This window comes from Vanacampus margaritifer, chromosome 11 (genome assembly GCF_051991255.1).
Source record: "Vanacampus margaritifer isolate UIUO_Vmar chromosome 11, RoL_Vmar_1.0, whole genome shotgun sequence".
NCBI lineage: Eukaryota > Metazoa > Chordata > Actinopteri > Syngnathiformes > Syngnathidae > Vanacampus > Vanacampus margaritifer.
Window position 1 is genome coordinate 21,179,526 of NC_135442.1, and position 18,803 is coordinate 21,198,328.

Genomic DNA, 18,803 nt, shown 5'->3' on the forward strand with positions numbered 1-18,803 from the left:
GTCCTCCACCCCAGAAGCTCCCTTCGCCAATTTGTCAGGTGTGTGTCTGTGCGTATGTGCGTACAAGTTTGGACAGAAAAAGCAGAAAGCTTTCCGGGTATTGTTTGCGGAAATGACCAAGCAGGAAAGCTGGAATAGAAAAATGAAAAAATAACGACAATTCGCAACAATTCAAGCAAGGAACAGCCTTCAGGAATGTACTTGTTCATAAGTAGTTCTTCTCTACATGCACGCACTGGACATTTCATTAGGTACACTTGCACAATCCAATGACACCCAATAGCTGTATCAATTATTACTGTAATAAGCCTTATTGTCTTGACTAAAATAAAAATGTGCTTTTGATTTTGATTGACTCATGTAGAGGTATTTCTTTCTCATTACAAATTATTTGCAATGCATTTTCATCACAAATTTGAGCTATCTCTTTGATCCCCATAATATCCCATAAAGTAGGCAAGTCTGAATGATGTTTATGTCCATTACAAGAGCCTTCAGAAGAGTAGGACCAGAGGAGTAAGTTGTTGTTAACTCAATCTTTTATCCCTCCATTCTCTATACTGTGTGTCCTCAGTGATGTGTTGAAGGGGCAGGAATTAAATACTCAATGAACTGTTTAAAGGCCATCTGATGGTGAAAAAGGCAAAACAGATTGCAGGGCACTGCCTTTTTTAAGCTAAAAGTATGCTTTTCACACTTGCACCCTTTTTTAAATGTTTTCTCTCTGGTGTGAACCAGATTAACTGGTCTGAAATCTCCTGCAAGAGGTGGTCTTGTTACAGTTCCAAATTCAATATAGCTCAGTTTGCAACTGATATGAAATCCATCCAACCTTACTCCGGCACAACCAGCATATGACAGCATTCACTTTTACCAATAGCCTCTCTGTAGTTTTGTATTTGGAGTAACGGAACAATATTACTGATAGCACTGGCAAATAAAAGACAGAAGTGAGGTGTTATTGTCAAGTTCACACCGTGGCTGACAATTATTATAGTGCTGTTGATTTATGGTTTTGCATGTTAACGCTTAGCACCCCTGCCGAGATGTATGACAGTGTGATGCCTTCTTTTGAATTCTTTAACAAACATATCGTGCTGAAGTCTGATTTGTATAGTGCATGCCATGAATTTTGCTGTTACATTGTCATCTTCTTGATCATTCAATGTGTGTCAGAAAAGTTGCTGGACTAGCGTCACAGGAGAAATATTTCAAACCCAAACTATGTGCGATCAATATAATACTGCATATATCATCATCCTGGAGTATATAACTGTGACCACATTTCTCTGCAGCCATTAAACTTTGTATATGCATACAAAGAAATAGTCCATTTGGGACAAGGGATCATGCAAACATGGTCTCACAATGAATTAGTCAACATATTGGGAGCTGCTGGCAAATTACGCTCTCGTGGATGCCCTACATTTGGATCCGCCCTTCAAACGAGAAGAAATTCAACTCTCGGCAGCTCTATTTTCAGTCTTTCTCTTGGGGTGGGCAAGATGCTTTGCTAACACGCAGTAAAACTTGTCTGGAAGAACCAAGGCATATACAGTCAAGGCCTCGTGTACTAATTTGTTTCCCTTTGACAAGATCACACACTCTAAGCCCAAATTCTAAACATTTTCACTTCTAATGCTGTTGGAGTCGTGTTCGAAGCCTCCAGCCGCATAGGGTGCAAGGTTGTTAAATGGCAAACAATAAATGAGCTCCAGTAGAAACGGCATGAAGATGACATACAGTACATTAACTACACCAATACAGCGGGCAAATTCATCCTGTTTTTCCTGCTGACCCTCAAGGGTCTCCTTTACCATCCAGCCATTCAACACACTTCATAGTCTATCCCATAATCCCTTTAGTGCGATTCATGCTTGTATGTGCGCCCTGTAACATAGTCAACCCCTCCACCAAGAAGATTATTATATACTATATATTGTAAATGAAAAAATTGTTCTTCTGGCGGAACAAGCACATTTCTGAGGGCCTAAACATTCACAAAAACAAACGTGTCAACCAAGGTGTTCCATCCCAACCAGGAGACATAGCATGGCTCCAGACTGCCCCTAAAAATTGAGACGTAAGAGTGTGAATAAATTGTTTCATCCACTCACAGTTGTGCCATCTGTAAATGTGTCCTTTTTAAAAAATATTATTATTATTATTATTATTTAATTTGTTATTTTTTTGCTGATGAGCTGGTTTGCCACTGTTAGCATGTTGACATGGTGGTGAACAGAAAAGAGCTAGTTTACTAAGAGGTATTGTTTTGTCAGTCTTTTTGAATCAGTTAGGGCTTGCAACGTCAGAGAGAGAGCCAACAGTCTGCTGTAAAGTATTGGTAGACTCCTGAAACGAAAGTGCAGCTGAATTATACTTGTATTTGCATGTAAAATGGGCACACGGCAGCAAAAGCTGTTCTGAGTGCGACATGGGGTCCAAAACTCGTGCCAGGTAACAGACAATATTAAATCTTTCACAAACGTATTTAGTTTACATAGGACAAGGAGTCTGCAATATAGCAGTTGATAACTCTAAACAAACTTACCTGTTTATACATTGTAAAAGCAGTTATATTCTACTCTGATCTATTTCAATGGTGGGCACAGCTGTTGTGATAAATTTTTCCATATGTAAGAACACAACGGTTTTCTGTTCAATGCTCCATTCCATTTGCACACGGAAATACACAACGTACAAGTATATTTTATTTGTCAGTGTATCACTTTTTACATGACTACTTCCGGTGATGTATATTTACAATAAGAAAGCATCTCACTGTTTAAAGATAACATAATCCTAATTTAATAATGTCCATAATTTTCAAGGGGTTGGATTTTTTTTTTTAATAGTTGATTTGTGGACTCCTTTTGCAGTTTAATTGAGCAACATATAAAGGATGGATGGAGTGATGGATGGATGTTTTACATGATGTTCCCAAATTTCAGAGCAATAGGTCAAATTAGGTAATACTAGAGGTGAGATTCTATCCATAAACATTCTGAACAAAATCGGTGACAAAGGGCCAACTCTTACTGGAAATGAATGTGACTTATCGCCGACAATGCTGACCAAACTCATGACGCCGGCAGGACAGACACCCTAAAGCCTGTATAAGGCCTACCGGTACCCTGTACTCCTGGAGCACTCCTCAAAAGATCCCCCAAGGGACAGAACACGTTACAATCCCTTCTCCAAGTCGACAAAGCACATGTCGACTGATTGAGTGAGCTTCCATGCACCTTTAAATAACTTCCCAATCATAACCTTCCAGGTCTCACTCTGATTGCCACATGAGCCTTAAAGTGCCCCAGCAGAATGAGGAAATCCCCACCAGGACTACTTTCCAGCACCCCCTCCAAGGACTTCAAGACGGTTGGACTCTTTGCACAGCTGCAATACACACAAACAACAGTCCGGAGCCGTACCCCTGCCTGAAGGCTGAGAAAAGCTACCCTGTTGTCCACCGGGATAAACCCCAATGTATAGGCACAGACCCGGGAGGTAATTAGTATACCCGCACCTGCTCTGCACCTCTCACCGTGGGCAAATTCAGTGTGGAAGTGAGACCAGGCTGCACGTGGAGGCCAAACCCACTATATCTGTTTGGAGCTTCTCAACCATGTACTGTACACCAGCTTGGATTTGTTCCCTGGGAGGGAAGTGACATTACACACCGCTAGAGCCATCTTTTTTAGCCCTGCATTGGACCCCCAAGAAAAAAACTTTGTTTGTCATCACCTACTTGTAATCTTGCTTCTCTCCAGCTGTTTGCAGTTTACAGATGACATTATTGCGTGTAATAACTGGATTACTGTCCTCTTTTAGGATGCCTTTGTGCTGTGGATTACAGTTCCCTGATGCGTCTAACTGGAACATCCGTGTACCATTTGGCTGCCACTACCCAAAAGCGTCTTAAAGGGACCATTCCCTTTGTAGTACAAATCCAGCTAACTTTGCCAGTGATAATGTCAGACGGGCCATTTTCTAGCCTCTTTACTTCCTTACTGGTACAATTCTAAATCTGCTTTCTGGAAAATCATCACATCCACACAAACATCTTAATCCTGTGTGTTAGAGGAGACCAAAAGTCATGGATCCGGTTAAACAACGAATCAACCAATCAGGGACAAAATTATTTGAAAATGATTCTACTTGTCTGTCTGTGAGCCTTTAAACATAATTTGCAGCATAATGTTTTTGCTTATTCTCAGACCTTGCGATTCCAAATTAATGACGAAACTGCCTTTCAAATTATTACTTTTTGTTGCAGTTTCCCCACTTAAATGTTTAAGATAATCAAACAAATGTAAATATTGGACAATGGTAACTCAAGTAAAAGTAAAATGTAGTTTTTAAATGGCGATTTTGTTGTGTGTGTGTATTCATCTCTTACACATTCTAAAGACATTTACACTTTTTACTACAGCACCAATACAACAATTCTTTTGGCAGGCTTGAGCATTGAACATATTTTCCTCTCGTCTGGAATATGCAACACATGTACATTTATCCTCCCGTCACATTACATTATTTCAGTCAGCATAGTAGTTCTCAAAAGCATGCTGTCCTCTCCCTACCTTGTCTTGCTTGTATTTGTAGTTGTTATGAATAGATTTGGAGTTGGCTTTTCGCTCAGTCGTCATGGGCCCAGCTACTTACCAAGTAACAATAATTTCATACCAAAAATAGCAACAGTTTAATACACGACTACAAACAATACCACTGTAACTATAGTGCACCCTGACTGTATGTGTATATATATTTTAGGGAAGGAACAGTTCACAAAATCCATGGCTCGGTTCTTCAGAGCTGCCAAATTTTATGGATTGTCTTTTTTTTTTGTCGCGGAAATCACTGAATGCTAGCTTCTGACGTCTGTAACAGATCGTTACGGATCTGTCAAAAAAAGTCTTTAGTCGCATTGCTAAAAAAGGGTTAAAAAATGGCAAAAATATGTAGTAGATATTTGCAAAATATGTTTGAATACACACTAATTGCAGACTAGGGATGTAACAATAACGGCAATATCGTGATAGCGTGATATTAAAACTGCCACAATATCGTCGTCGTCATGTCACAATATTAAAATTTCCATTTGTGCACTTCGAGCACCCTCTGGTGGCTAGTTTTTTAGTGCAGTTTAATTTTCATAAGGCATGTTTTAGCCCTTCTGTTTCAAATCCATGCTAATGGTCAGATGAGGGGCAATGAAATGTGCTTGGGAAGCAAGTCAATATGTAGAGGAACTCTATGTGTGCATGCATTAGCATGTAAGTGCCTCAATATTAAGTGTTATTAGAAATTGTAGGTTGTTTATATGCATTGCTGTTATGTACAAAAGCACAATATTGTGCTTTTTTTTGTATGATCTCTTTTTTCTTTTTCTTTTTTTTTTTACAATATTGTAACCTTTTTTATATCACCAACCTCACCACAAAATCGTGATAAGTATCGTATGGTGAGCTTCATATCGTGATAATACCTTATTGTGATGTTTGGATATCGTTTCATCCCTATTGCAGACGCACCCTAGTTCCTCTGGTCCGCTCCAGTGAAATTGTGCCCAAACATTTGCCATGTAAGCTAGCGTACTATTCTGACATTAGCCGTAAGCTAAAGCTAACAACTAACATTGATCGCCGCTAGCCTTAAGGGATTCGTATTAGCGACGAGGAACAAGGCTAGTGACACAAAGTCAAGTTTCATTGGCAGATTATTATGCCTATTAATGCTCATACCACAACTGTGTGCTTACAAAAATTTCACTCATCATAGAATAAAAAGTGCCATGACACTAACGCATTTCTGTTGTACGCCAGCTCATGAAGCGTAGTTAATGACAAGTGTTACTTTAATAATTTCTTTTTATTTGTTTCTATGTGTCTAGTGTTGTTGTTTGTCTCATAGTCAAGCATCTCTAGGTTAACCTATTCCACAACATAGATCATCTGATAGTCTCTGAAGTTCTGAGTGCTATGTTGACATCAATCAGTTTAGATTCTGGTGGTACTTCTCAAGCATGGGGTAACTGAGTTCCCCCAGAACTTCATGATCGCCAATCGCTCTTGTGTTGTTGAGCTGTTCTGTTCGGGGGGCCTGGAACCCACTTTTGATGTTTGATGTTGATGGTGAAACTCCCCCCATAATTACATTGTGTACTGTTCCTACTTGCCATAGCATCTTTTTACCGCAGATGAGTTGTACTGGTACATTCATATCTGTCACAGTAGATACAGTAGATGAGGTACAACATACCTCATAAATATCAATTAAAACATATCTATACAGTTACTAAAGCCAAGGTTCTATCATGAGAATGACTATTTAAATTTCCAATATTTCCCTTTTTAAATTTTGCAATATTCATTTTGAGGATGTTATGTAATTTACTACAACTGTGTTTGAAAATCTCACCTTGAGCTTCTTCTTTTTTTTTTTTTTATCAAATCTGACCTTGTAGAAGACATGCTGCAAACCCTTGGTTGAAATTCATATTCGTCATGTTTTGATCCACTTCTCATCTCCTGTAGATGTTCAAGTTTAAGGCGGTGCAGCTTGCAGAGAAGCTGCTCCCTGCCTTCAACACTCCCACAGGGATCCCGTGGGCCATGGTCAATCTGAAGAGGTGAGTGATAACGTCAAGTAACCTCAAAGGTGTCACTCCCATTCCCACTCCAAAGCCGCTTCATTTGACAGGTGAAGTCTTGACAACGTGTTAAAAATGGCCGTATTTCTTTCCACAGTGGCGTTGGGCGTAATTGGGGTTGGGCGTCAGCCGGCAGCAGCATCCTGGCGGAATTTGGAACGCTACACATGGAGTTTGTTCACCTCACGTACTTGACAGGAAACCCTGTCTACTACCAGAAGGTAACGCTTATATGGGCACAACTTCATTATTGCAACATATTTGCAGGGAGCAAGACAGTGTAGCTTTCAGTAACAACCCAGGCTAAAATAAACTGCCCTGCCATACAAATATGTCACTTACTACTTTCCCATTAGCCATGGCTTTGGTGCAATATTGTGGCATCTTAGAGCATTATTGAAAGAGCACCAAAAAAACCTCTGATTTTGCAAATTTTCAGTGATGTGATGCATGAAGTCACTTAACTAGCAGACTCATATCTTACGCTTTCTTGACTTTGTTCATGTTGGAAACCAATGTTGGAAACTTTTTTTTTTTTAAAGACATCTACTTTTGTTGCTGACTATTCTTATAGTTTTTCTTACAAGCTTTAAAATTCCAATTTAACATCTGTTTAAAAAAATATCGACAAGAAAGTTCTTCCTGCATAAAAATGTACATAGTTCATTTTAAGGCAATAAGAGAAAAAAATGCAAGTAAAATTTGTGATGTTCTGTGTTGCTTTTGCAGGTAATGCACATCCGAAAGCTACTAGCCAAAATGGATCGACCCAACGGGCTCTACCCAAATTACCTGAACCCTCGTACAGGTCGCTGGGGCCAACGTGAGTACTCTTGACGTATTGTAATATTCACCTGTTCTGGTTTGGAGGTTGGGGGACAAAGATGTTTAGACAGCAAAAAGAAGCATTGGTTGTCTATGATGAGAACAAATGTAAGAGAGGGAAAACAGCATTCCCACCTTAGTAATTACTTTGTGGCAGCTCGCCCAAAGACGTTAACATCTCCCAGCGTCATGTCACGCACAATATTATTATTTTTGGAATTATGCTTGGCTGGAAGTGCAAAGTCAACTCAAACCTCATCAAGTCATTTATTATGATGGAGTGTCACCTAGTGGTCAAATCACATAAGACATGCATCACTTCACCATTAGACATTTGCTGGGACTTATTTCCCTTTTGTCACGTTTGGTACAAGTTAAAGTTTAAATGTGTTTAAAAAAATAAAAATAAAAAAGTTAATAGGAAGTAGTAAGGTGCCAGGACCAACCAGGCTTTTACATAGAAGATTAAGAAGAATATTTGTGTATTGTTTAACTGTACAGGAAATGTTGTAAGACAGAATTTAACATTCTTAACTCATTCGATCCCAGCCATTTTCACAGAAGCAATCCCCTTTACTCCCGTATGTTTTACTGGATTTTGACTGATTTTGCAAGGCCCACAGAATATTGTGTTGTATTGCTATAAAAACAAGAAACCTCCCAAAACAAAGATTAAAGTCTCTTCTATCGTCAGGAAAAAAAAAAGTATATTTCTATCGGTTTCCATTTTGCAGCAATTAGCATTAGAATATAGCTAAGTTTCATCATTATTTACAAATCTATTTAGAAGAGTATTTTAGGTTTTTTTTCAACATGGCCCTGATTCATTTCCTATGTTCTGCTGCCACCTGCTGGCCGTTTTGTAATAACTACCATTTCTTCAACCGTTCTTTGCAGTTGAGAGGTTGCATCAAAGCCTTCTGTATGCTCTAGCATAAAAAAAACACAAACACATATAAATACGTCTTTAGGACACTTAAAACATTTAAAAGAGAACGTTTTTGGGAGCAAATAAGGTTAATGGTCACATGAGTGTAAATCAAATAGCCACTGTTAATAGCTTAACATTAGAATAATAAAACACAAAGAGCAACATGTAAGTTATCTAGTTTGTTGCATTGTTAATCTTTATGCAAGTGTTTACAAAAAATATATTTTCGCTGTCTTAGCAATTGGTTGATTTAATTCAAAGCACAATTACAGTGAAAGGCGAGCTTGGAAGGGCATCTCTAAATCAAAATATGTTTTGCTGTCGACAGATCACACCTCTGTTGGCGGGCTGGGGGACAGCTTTTACGAATACCTGCTGAAGGCATGGCTCATGTCGGACAAAACGGACACAGAAGCGCGCAAGACATACGACAACGCCATTGAGGTACGATTCACATGATGTCACGTTAGCATGTCTGCAAAGTTGCTCTCACCTGTTACAATCTGTTACTGTTAGTGTAGCTATGGAAGTTGTTAAAAGTAGCTACAGTGCACCCAAAAGTATTCACACAGTATCACTTTGTCCACATCATGTTTGCGAAAGGTCAATTCACAGTCAAAATATGTTAAAATTTTGTGAAGAAATTATCAAATATGTTCAGTTCTGATTAACAATATTGTTGCACAACTGTCCTCATCATTCTGAGCTCTGTTCCAGATATGTTGGCGCCCTACACAAAGTCAAGATCTGAGGAACATTTCTCAGCATGATATACAAATATAAATTCAAAATGTCCCCCTACAGGCAATCGAGCGACACCTGATCCGCAAGTCCAACGGTGGCCTTACCTTTATTGGTGAGTGGAAGAACGGCCACCTGGAGAGGAAGATGGGACATCTGGCGTGCTTTGCCGGCGGCATGTTTGCGCTGGGTGCAGACGGCTCGCCCGACGACAAGGCGGGCCACTGGCTGCAACTGGGCGCAGAGATCGCGCACACCTGCCACGAGTCTTACGATAGGACAGGTAAGCGATGCCAATACAGCAGTGGTTATAAAACATTTTACACCAAGTACCACCTAAAAAAGATAATCGTGACCAACACTTAAGTGCACAGTTTACATTGTGCTTTAATAACGAAAGTAAAATCCTTTACTTTTCCCGAGGTATCGCATCGGGACTCAGTGACTTGGACTCAGGTGTAAAAAATTTAATTGCGACATCCCTAATTTTATTCTTATGTATGAGAAAATGCCTTCCACAAACCTCATGATTAAGGTTTGGTTACTAGTCGGTGTGTTTAAAAGGAGCCATTACTCCAATGGGTAGTCTCACTATCTATTTACAACATCCACTCAATTTCTCCTCCTCACCTCTAGGTTCCACTTGATTAATTTCGATTTTTTTTGGGGGGGGGTGTATTCAGACCTGCACTGTTTGGTCCGCTTTAAACGGACCACGCTGATCCGGACCTTTTGTGAAGGTCTGAATACACACTAACGAATCCTGGTGCGGACCAAAGAAGCCGACGAGACCCACTTTTTGAGGTCGTCTCGGACCGCTTCCAAACGCACTTGGTACGGTTCGCTTCACAGTCTTAATACAAACCACGACTGATCCGCTCCAACTGAAGGATATATGATCCTTTTTTACCTTAAGAAGCCACCGTAACCAATCATCGCGGGGGGAAATATTGCCCGGCCGGTAGTGAATATTGTGCTAAATTCATTCATAATCATCCATATTCTGTTTAGCCACGCTGCTCTCAGCATGTTGTGGTGGGCACGCGGAGCGTAACTTCTCCCCCGGTTACTGCACGCAATCGATGCCAAAGTTAGAACCTCCGTTGAATGAGCTGCCATTGACGCTCGCAAATATCTTGCATCTAATAACGCCACAAATATGCAGAGCAGTAATGCAGCAAGTCGGAATTTCATGTTTTCCTCTATTTCTGTGTTTGGTCATGCGTTCAGCCCTCGTCATTTTTGTCCAATGGGAGCACAGATCGTCACGCGGGTCGACGTGATTACGCAAGACTTGCAAAAAAACACAGTGTGAATATGAACCGCACCAAACGGGAAAAAAAGTCTGCTTTGGTCCAGACCAAACAAGCGGACTAAAGTACTTTTCTGGTTTGAATACACCCTTAAATAGAAATTAGAGTTGTTTTTTTTAACAGAAACAAGAAGAAAAAACTTGGGGGAATATTAGGCAGGGAAACCCCAAAACCAATACGTTTTTGTCATGTTTTCAGTTCAAGTCATTGATCTTTTGCCACCCACATAACATAACATAGCACTTATTGTAAACAAACAGGGAAATGCAGCGTAGGGTGAAAGTAGAAGTGGCAAAGGCCAAACAATTATGACTTGTATGCTAGGTTGGACAGTAAGGAGGGAGTGACATCATCAGGCATGAAAATCCCTCACCTTTCGGCGAAATTCGCCATTTTGAATCCAAAATAGGTCACTTACGTGAATCGTGCATATCCGATGAGAAAATGTTTCGGGGGGGTTGTGGATAACTAGAGAGTACTCCGGGTGGGATGGGTACCAAAGATGGCACCGATACGTTAAATCAAACGGTGCCATGTTCCGAAGCGTGTCTTAAATTGTGACTATCTGGGAGTAGATGTGTTAGTAATTTTCTATGGCGCACTTAAACGCAGCAGTGTACGCACAACTCAGCTGACTGACGTCACCCACTCACGCTAGATTTTATTCACGCTACGCTAAAATGCATTTCCGGGTTTTGGATTTGGGTTAAGCAAGCAAGATTTGACTGCCGGCAAGCCAAACGAGTGAAGCTTTGCGGTTTTTAGCATGCTTTGCTTGACTTTTTGGTGCTGAGGCCGAGCGGCGGCTGGGAAGTCCCGCTTTCGGCTCACCAAATGTGACTCGCACCGCCAGCCGTGACGCCTGCCTCTCCTCGGCGCGGACCACACTATGTCTGTCTTCACCCACCGATTTGAATCATGTTATAAGGTGTGTGGCTTTACCATCGTTACATTATATTACTTATACCATAGTTATAATTGCATGGGTAACGATAAAACTGCAAAATCGTGTGGCCAACTTGCAGCACTAGCAAACATTACGTACCGCGTTGGATACAGTCTACATTGAGTTTGCTCCCGAGGCCCAATTATTCTGTCGTTCATGTCCTCTTCCAACTGTCATTTTTTGCGAGATTTAACTCCAAGTTGGGATCGAATTCATCGCGCTAAGTGCGGCAGGCGCACGTTCTTGAAAAAACACTGCACAAGGAAACAAAATAACACAAATACAATGATTTATCGTCTGTTCTTGTATTACTGCTTAATTTTGTTCTTTATGTTGTTTATTGTAAATAACTTTGCTTCTCATTTTATTTGTAATATTAATTTATGGTATTATTTGTACTTTATTAATATTATATATAGATTTTTTTTACTCCATCCACTCTGACTCATGTGTTTTAAATCCATTATGTTTTATTATTTGTCAGAAAATCTAACATATAGTAAAACGTCATGACTCTGACTTTGATTTTATTTAATGAAAAATGACTGTTACAGTGAAAGTTATATACTGTATATATATATTATTTTTTTTATACTATTTTATTGTTAAATATATTAACATTTATTTGATATTAATGGCCAAAATGTTGGTCCAACTCCTTCTCACCTTTGTCCACCCCTGACCCGTTTTCATGCCTGCATCATGCTCGTCCCCATGGACATGTAGTGTTAGACAGTGTATGACGCAGTTGGGATCGAAACTGAAAAGGCAAGAGGCCGGCATTGAGCGCTGCCCAAACTCCAGCTCAGACTCCAAGAAAATGGGGGGGGGGGGGGTGTGTTAGTTTACTCGAGCGCACATCCTTGCATACCCACCATGCACAAGCTTGGCACAGAGGCTGCAGTTATGCTTTAGGCCAGAGGTGGCAGACGTGAGTACAAAAGTGACAAACTCCGCAACGCAATTTTAACAACTTTCATAAGCACAATAGTTTTGTGAAATGACAAAGTTTACATGACAGTTTGACATTATTTACTTGAGTAAATAATATTTTAATAATTTGATCAAATAAAATTTTTTTTAACTACAATTACACATACTTGGTCTATGGTAGGCATTGCAAATGAAAATCGGTTCTTACCTGGATAAATAAACATTAAATAAAAAAATTAATAAAAAAGTAAAGTACTTGTAGTTCTGCTTGCAGTCACTTAAGAGTTTCCAGTAGCTCTCAAAAGTACTCGCCCCTGCCTCACCTCAGCAAGTGCTAAAAGTACCCTGAAACAAAAGACAATTGTTCCTATGGTCCAAAGATGATGTTTAAACGGCTGATGTTTTGGTATGACTTATAAAGTAACTTTTTCACTTCCAACATGTACTCAAGGTTGCCCTTTACATATGATTTCTGAAAGTGAGAAACTTTCAAATTAGACAATGATCATCTGTTTCCCTCCAGTGGTGAAGCTTGGCCCCGAGGCCTTCAAGTTCGATAGTGGCCTGGAGGCAGTGGCTGTGCGGCAGAACGAGAAGTACTACATCCTGCGGCCCGAGGTCATCGAAACCTACTGGTACATGTGGCGGTTTACCCACGACCCCAAGTACCGCCAGTGGGGCTGGGAAGCAGCACAGGTACCTCTCATGCGCATAAAAATTAGGGCCGCACCGATATGCATTTTTTTAGGCCGATACAGATTTTTGGCAGAAAAAAAATACAGATTACAGATTAATCTGATGATTATTTAACAATATTTAATGTATAAATTCATTTTCAATGGGTGTCACTTACGCACAGACTTTGGTGATTATGATTCTCTGCTTTGAATGACAAGTCCATAGTATGACCTTATCAACAAATTTCATGAAGTATACAAGGTTATTTTATAGATTTATGTGTCAATAATAAAACCATTCTTGTAAATATTAACCTTTTATTTTATATATTATTTATCTTGTGTTATTTTCACAAGTCTTGGGATTTACTGGGCTAACCTGGTATTTCGTGCCATGTCAACTGGAAATGTGTGTTAATGTTAAGACAAAAAAAATCCTTGGATGTTTGCATCCTTGAATTTTGAGAAAGTCTTTGAATCCTTGAAATATCAACTTTAAATATAACTTAAAAGGACAATGACAAAATAAAACAATAAGAAAGTGAAATAAGAATAGAATAAACTAAAATAATAGCAACTGAAAAACAGTAAGAACAAATACTGACTGTTCCTGTGCGTTTTGGCGTCTTGGGGCTAGTGTGGTGCCGTGCATCCATGGCGTACACACTTAAAGTGAGTACAGAAGAAAGTTACAATTGAATTCTATTAAAATAACTAGTTTTTCCATACATTGTGAAGAATTTGTGCCTTTGGGTAGTGATATATCAACTGTGGGCATGTGTTCCCACAAGATTTGTGTTTGGATATTTGTTATTTGTAGGAAAAATACTCCCAAAATCGATGCTAACTTCCTGTTAGCATTTGAATGGGATCCTCCCTTCGCTTTTAGCATTAGCACTAGGCTAGGGATGTTTTTAAAAACGAAGCATGTTTTGTACTTAAATATACAGTGGATGTAATTATTAACGTTGTGTGTTTAGTTTTACAGTTAACTCCAACTACGGTGTCATTAAACAGCTTAAAGGACGCTTAGGGACAACAGAATAACATACGCTAGACTCTTGCTAGTTGGTAATTTCCTGATTTAAAAAAAAAAAATACATACAATTTTGGATTGAAAAAAATGGGCCGTCCTGGTCGCATTGTCCCTTTAATTGTTAGAACCCTGTATGCATTATTGGCAGCAGTCTGCTGAATCTCTCTTGTACCACAAAATGTATATTTTGGAACCATTAAGGGAGTAAATGTCTTCTCTACCGACCCCTTCAGGCCATTGACAAATACTGCAGGGTGAGCGGCGGCTTCTCTGGCGTGAAGGACGTCTACTCTTCGAACCCGACCTACGATGACGTGCAGCAGAGCTTCTTTCTGGCCGAGACGCTCAAGTAAGCTTGTTGACTGTTGAGTGCATGCCAGAGCAGCAGGTGGCGCTGTATCGTCATTTTATCGTCATTTGTAGGTATCTGTACCTGCTGTTCTCAAGCGATGACCTCATGCCGTTGGAAAGTTGGGTCTTCAACACTGAGGCCCATCCACTTCCTGTGCTCCACCTTGGCAACATCACCCTGCCGGGCAGCGAGCCGGTGCAGCTGTGAAGGGCCCAAAACACCCCCTCCCCCCAGCAACAAACACTGGACTGACTTTGATCAGGTTCTTCAGACGTGGACCATATCGGAGCTGAAAACTGTGCTGCTCCAGAGCGGACAATTTAGTTTTTGTTCTAATGTTTGGTGTTTGTTTGACCAAACTCTTTATCTTTCTCTCTTGAATGGGGACACACCAGTTAAATGGAAACTATTGTTTTCATGCCACCATTTTCTTTTTTGGGCAGGTGAGGATCCTTCAGAGCGGACAACAGAGCGGCAGTTGGACGTGCTTTATCATTGTTCCAGCTTAAAAATATCACCACCCCCAAATGGAGGGAAAAAAAGAAAAAAAACTCTGCTGCTACGCTATGATTGGATGCTGCTTTTTTCTTACACTTCCCGCTCTTTGTTTTTTTAATCTTCTCTTTTTTCACCTCTGGTTTCATCTTTTGCAAAACTGATGTTGAGGACTCTTTGGCCGCTGCCTTCATTCATCGTTAAATATACTTCTGTCACCTCCTGCCTTTTTTTATTATTTTATCCATCAACCTAATGTTATCATCAGCGTTCTGAAATGAAGTTAATCTAATTTGCAGTCCTGTGGTGTGGATCCCCATCTTTTCCTGAATGTTGTGTTCAATCGATTAAGTTGGCTTGTTCACAAGTCCTGCCTTCCTCTCACGGCATAAATTTCTTTTGCGCCAAGAAAATTATTTGCGGTATTTGGATAATCGATTACTCACTTAATATACAATTATCCCAATATTCCGAATTTCATCCTCCTGACAGTAAATATTCTCAGATTTCTGTAGTCCTCCATGAACGCACTTATCTTTGTGTTGAATCAAAATAAAACATTTGTTTTCACTTCGGAAAACAATGATAAACAGTTTTGCTTATTTTCCTACATGTATGGACCAAACCAGTAACTATTTGTGCATTTTTGTAGTCATTTTGAAACAATGTCCTGGTTATGAAGATAATGATGGAAATTAAAACATATTTTATTTTTTATCAGATTCATCAATGAATTGACAAAATAATCTACGGCTTCATTCGTTATTAAAATAATTGCTGGTTTCAGCCCTAATTGAGTTTAAACAAACTCAATGATGCAGTCCAGGACTGTATGCAGTCCTGAATTGCACTTTTCTTTTTATTTTATTTGCTGTTTTAAATCATTTGATTGCTTAATAAAGCCTTATCGTCTAATGTGACGCAGTTGTGCCATTATGCTCTCTTACTTTAAGACATTGTGAATCTTTTTTTTCTTTCTTAAAAAGTAAGAACTGTGAAGTGAAAGGTTGACGCAGGACTGAAATGACGCATTACAATTAAAATGCGAATGGAATATGCTGAACGTGAGTGTGAATGTGAGACTACACATTGTCGCTTTTCAATGGAAATCCCCAGATGTTTTGAGTTTTTTTTTGTTAAATTATTGTTATTTAATTTGTTGATTTGGGGGAAGTGCATCAGTTTGGGCCAGATAATATGCATACATGGTTTTTATTATGTCACTTTCCTCTCTCGCTCATCATCGCTTTCAGAATCTCATCAACCATGTGGCCAGAGCGAGCCAGCCAATGAGTGACTGTGCTCTCTATCTGTATTTTTACTTAACTACTAAGAAAAAGTATGTGTAAATATGTTTAAAAGCCCGACACAAATTCAATAAAGTTGTTGCTACAAGTGAGGTGGAACTCCAGTTGTTTTGACATTGTGAATGTTGATTTTGATTAATCTGTGTTTGCTCTTAAACTTGTCTTGCCAAATGAGGTTGTTTCAGTCTGTTTGACATTTTTCCTTTACATTACATTTCCTCTTTTCTCAACTTGGCTCCTTTCTGACGTTCAAAGATGTTGAACAATTGACATGCAGTGCTTAAACATACTCTCTTAACACCAATTACTACTAGGTAGATGATGAATTCTTGACTACTGAACCGAAAATGTATACACAGTACACAAGCCAAAAATAAACAAACCTTTATAGAGATTCTTGCCCTTTCGGTAACAAAAATGTATCAAAAGTAAATATATTCAAACAAGTACTATCAATGCTTTTCATGTACAATCATTTTCTTTTTGGGCATGAAGGATTTAGCATTATTATGATTTTAAAAAAGTTTCAATGAGTCATTTGAACACACAAATATTTAAGTGCTCATGACAAATGGTATTATGTTTTACATGTACTGTATATCTGGAAATGTCAAATTCAGAGTTCACAGTAGACTCATGTACAAACAACCTTCCGGAAAGTTCCCTAAATGGAGGTATCACCCAGCAGATGAAGCAACCAATCAGCAGTGAGAATGCAGCCTCCTATGACGTGAGAAGGCTGCCAACAGGTGTGTTACCATGCGGACTTTCCCACACATAGCAACAGGACATTTGGCAGACATGTTTATCAACTCATGTGCTGACCACATACACTAAAATTCAACCTTAATTATTATCATGATAATATTTATTGACTTGGTGTTTTCAACAAGTTGATGTTAGCACTGTGTATAAAAACAAGTCGAAATGAACATAAAGGAAATTACGTCACAGGAAGTTGTGAGTTGTTAGTTGTCTGACTCAATCACTGAGAAGAGATACGATCGCAGTCAAACCATTAATGGATTACTTTGTGTTTGCATGTGGATGTTTGAGTGTGTGCAGGCGTGTGTTTAATGTGTTAATGGAGGTTAGTTCTGCTGCATCGGAACAAACAGTAAAGCGACACGAAAAACGTGACCGTTCATGTCGCGTTTCCAATTCATTAGTCCCATTGGAATAGTTTCATCTATTCCATTCTCAAATTGTGGCCACGATAAAAACCTTCATGAAATGTGCAGGTAATGTTTTAACACTTGCACATTTATCATGGCCACGTTACAGGTTGATTATTCATAATTTTACATGTCATAATTAATCAATAATTAATTAATATCATAATTGTCTATAGGCTATCAAATGAACAACTGATATTTTCAAAATGTATTAAATGCCTGTGTGACTTTCATAAATAGATCCTTAACCGATGTTTCACAGATGGAAATGGAATGTGTATTTTTTTTGTTATGATTTGGAATGGATAAAAACCTCTACTATGAAACAGTGTGATGTGATGTCCTATCCCCCTAACACACACATTTATGGCATTTACAGTTTCAAGATTACTACCACTGGTAAATGTAAAATACTAATAATTTAGTAGACACGGGAACCTGTTCAAAAGAATGCCTTAAATCATTTAATTTTTGTGTAAAATGGGTTCAGTTTGGGGGAGATCCTCAAATAAATTTATTGCTGTTGGGCTTGATTTTCACTCATGGAGCCGATTCTTTGAGTAGTGCTTCTCCCACACTTATTGGTATAACAATATGTCATACACCAGGGGTGCTCAAGTTCGGTCCTCGAGAGCTCCTATCCAGCGTGTTTTCCATGTTTTCCTCCTGCAGCACAGCTGATTCTAATGATCAAGTAATCAAAAAGCTTTCCAGAAGCCTGATAACGATCCTGATCATGAATCAGGTGTGTTAGTGGAGAGAAACATGGAAAACAGGCTGGATAGGGGCTCTTGAGGACCAAACTTGAGCACCCCTGTCATACACAATGTAATTTTCATCGTAGAGGCAGAAAATAACATGAAAAGGCCACAGGATAATCAATGTATTCAAGTTAGGGGGCTTAGGTGATTGGCAATGAAAGATGGCCGCCGGTGGCTTCACTGGGAGTAAGTGACGTTACCAGTCCATCCAGTCCGTGGCTAATATGGATAAAAATGGGTGGATTTTGCTACTTAACTCATATTCCACAAACGCAATATTACCTAGACTAAGTAAAATTTCTGCAGAATTTGCGTGGGAATGCTGAAAAGCTGAATGCTAAAATTTGAATGCATGTGCTTAAATCATTTCAGTGAAATTATAATCCATTTCTTGATATGATCGCCAGTTGATATCGAGCCATCGAATGTACTAAAATGCAGTCCAAGCGGGGTTTGAACCCAGGTATTCTGTGGTGGAATTGCGCTAACCACTGAGCTAACTTTTCTTGTTCGAAATCATGGCTAATGGTGTATTTATTTTGAAAATGTGTCATCTGATGCTGAAAGCTAACATGCATTTAATCATTATAATCCATTTGCTGATATGATAGTCAGTTGGTATCGAACCATCGAATGTACTAAAATGTGTTATCTGGCCG

General features: G+C 39.2%; 1 protein-coding gene across 1 annotated transcript in view; it reads left to right on the forward strand.

Annotated features, from left to right (window-relative positions):
• man1a2 (mannosidase, alpha, class 1A, member 2) overlaps positions 1 to 16,300 on the forward strand; it is a 71,202-nt gene extending 54,902 nt beyond the window's left edge. The window contains exons 7-14 of the mRNA XM_077579607.1: positions 6,537 to 6,631; positions 6,750 to 6,873; positions 7,382 to 7,475; positions 8,737 to 8,852; positions 9,213 to 9,432; positions 12,865 to 13,037; positions 14,288 to 14,403; positions 14,478 to 16,300. Coding sequence (XP_077435733.1) covers positions 6,537 to 6,631; positions 6,750 to 6,873; positions 7,382 to 7,475; positions 8,737 to 8,852; positions 9,213 to 9,432; positions 12,865 to 13,037; positions 14,288 to 14,403; positions 14,478 to 14,613 — 1,074 coding nt within the window. The 3' untranslated portion in view covers positions 14,614 to 16,300. The remainder of the gene's footprint in view (positions 1 to 6,536; positions 6,632 to 6,749; positions 6,874 to 7,381; positions 7,476 to 8,736; positions 8,853 to 9,212; positions 9,433 to 12,864; positions 13,038 to 14,287; positions 14,404 to 14,477) is intronic.
• The last annotated feature ends 2,503 nt before the right edge of the window (positions 16,301 to 18,803 follow it).